The 2,374-nt window shown below is 52.9% G+C and overlaps 1 protein-coding gene across 1 annotated transcript in view; it reads left to right on the forward strand.

Moving 5' to 3' along the window:
• LOC102768193 (keratin-associated protein 10-12-like) overlaps positions 1-139 on the forward strand; it is a 1,773-nt gene extending 1,634 nt beyond the window's left edge. Inside the window, exon 2 of the mRNA XM_006754358.1 lies at positions 79-139. Coding sequence (XP_006754421.1) covers positions 79-139 — 61 coding nt within the window. The remainder of the gene's footprint in view (positions 1-78) is intronic.
• Positions 140-2,374: the final 2,235 nt, after the last annotated feature.

The raw sequence follows: 2,374 nt of genomic DNA on the forward strand, positions 1-2,374 counted from the left end.
GACATGTGTGTTTGCTGTCTCCTCCCCCGCGCCCCCTGGGCCACTCCAAATCTGGGCTCTGGGTGCTCCGTCTGGTAGGAGCCAGACAATGAAGACGCTCTCCAGTCCACTTTCAGAGCAGCTGGGCGACAAGATCTGAAAGGGAGCCATCTGCATGCTCATTTCCCTTCCGGCCCAGCGGCCCACCCTCCCCGCAGTGGGCAGCCCTCCAAGGCTGGGCCCAGGAGGCGGGCGTGGGTGCCGGAGGCTTGGACCTTGAGGGACATGGGCTCCTGCCCACATCCGTTCCCCTGCCCATCCAGGTGAAGGGGATTTGGGAGCAGCAGAAACCCTACTGGTCAGGAGCTGACAGCCCAGTACCTAGCACCGCGCTGACCGCCCCAGGAGAGGTGCCTGCACAGAGAGCGCCTGCACGCTGCCCGGACACAGGGGCAGACACAGGGGCCTATGCTCTGAGCATCAACAAGACCCCGTGGGTCCCAGGAGAGGCACAGAGCTCAGTTCAGACATGGCTCATTCTGCTCAAGGTTTCAAGGCCTGCCTGCGGAGGCAAGAGCAAAAAGACGCCTGTGAACAAACCTCTCAGGACTGTGGGGAGGATGAGCCTGCAGTCTCAGTGGACCACTAGTACTAGAGTCGAGACACCATTCAGACTGACCAGGCAGCACTGGGGGCCCTCCTCATCCCTTATGCCCTTTTCATCCAGAACACACCCAGGAGGACCACAGGAGCGGGGGACAGCGGAGGCTAGCAGACGCGACCAGGAGCAGAAGACATCTTGGGGAGGGGAGGGCAGGGGAGAGAGGGTGCAGGGGAGCCTGTAAGCCCCGCCCTCACCCCACATAAGCTCTACTCAGGGAGAGAGGGGGCGGAGTGAAGACCGTAAGAGGGCCTTGAACAAGGAAATGGCTGGACCGCTAACCTGCCTTGACTCTTAAATCCCTCAGCTGGGCTGAGTTCACTCAAAACCTGTACATGCTACTCGCTCACTCAAATTCTAAGAAACATCTGGCCATCTTACAGACACATGGACAAAGGCCTGATGACCTCTTCAGAGCACAGAGCTAAAAAGACGTGGGGCAGGTGCTACCTCGTTTCTGGGGCTACGAGGACGTGGGGGAAGGGAACCCCGTGCGCTGTGGGTGGGAATGCCAACTGGCACAGCCGCGTGGAGTGTCCTCAAAAACTAAACATGGAGCTGCCTTGCCCTAGCTCAGTGGTCGGCAAACTCATCAGTCAACAGAGCCAAGTATCAACAGGACAACGATTGACATTTCTTTTGAGAGCCACATTTTTTAACCTTAAACTATATAAGTAGGTCCATTGTTAACTTAATTAGGGTACTCCTAAGGCTTAGGAAGAGCCACACTCAAGGGGCCAAAGAGCCGCATGTGGCTCTCGAGCCGCAGTTTGCCGACCATGGCCCTAGCTGGTATGGCTCAGTGGACAGAGTGCCGGCGTGAAGAGTCCCAGGTTTGATTCCAGTCAAGGGCACATGCCTGGGTTGTGGATTTGGTCCCCAGTGGGGGGCATGCAAGAGGCAGCTGACCAATGATTCTCATCATTGATGTTTCTATCTCCCTCTCCCTCTCCCTCTCCCTTCCTCTCTGAAATCAATAAAAATATATTTAAGAAATAAAAATGGAGCTGCCTTATGACCCAGTGATTCCACTTCTGGAAATGTATCCAAAGGAACCAGAAACACTAATTCGAAAGAATATATGCACTCCTGTGTTTATTGCAGCGTTATTTACAATAGCCAAGATTTGGAAGCAGCCAAGTGCCCATCAGTAGATGAGTGGTTAAAAAAGCTGTGGGACAGGTACACCATGGAATACTATTCAGCCACACAAAAGAATTAAATCTCACTTTTTACGACAGCATGGATGGACCTGAAGAGTATTATGCTAAGTGAAATAAGCCAGTTAGAGAAAGACAAACGCCATATGATTTCATTTACATGGGGAATCTAATGAACAAAGTAAACTAACAAACAAAATAGAAACAGACTCACAGCTGTCAGAGGGGAGGGGCTGGGGGGCTGGGTGAAAAAGGTGAAGGGATTAAGCACAAAAGAAAAAACCTCATAGACAGACAACAGTATGGTGATTACCAGTGAGAAATGGGGGCGGGGGTGTGGAGGCAGGAGAGGGCAAAAGGGGGTAAATGGTGGTGGAGAGAGACTTGACTTGAGGTGGTGAACACGCAATACAGTAGACAGGTGATGTGTTCTAGAATCGTACACCTTAAATTTATAATATAATGTTACTAGAGGCCCGTTGCATGAAGAGATTCGTGCAATAGGCCTTCCTTCCCTTGGCTGCCGGCACCGGTTTTCTACCGGCATCTGGGACCCAAGCCTTCGCTCCGGCCG

Source organism: Myotis davidii, unplaced genomic scaffold (genome assembly GCF_000327345.1).
Source record: "Myotis davidii unplaced genomic scaffold, ASM32734v1 scaffold512, whole genome shotgun sequence".
NCBI classification, from domain to species: domain Eukaryota; kingdom Metazoa; phylum Chordata; class Mammalia; order Chiroptera; family Vespertilionidae; genus Myotis; species Myotis davidii.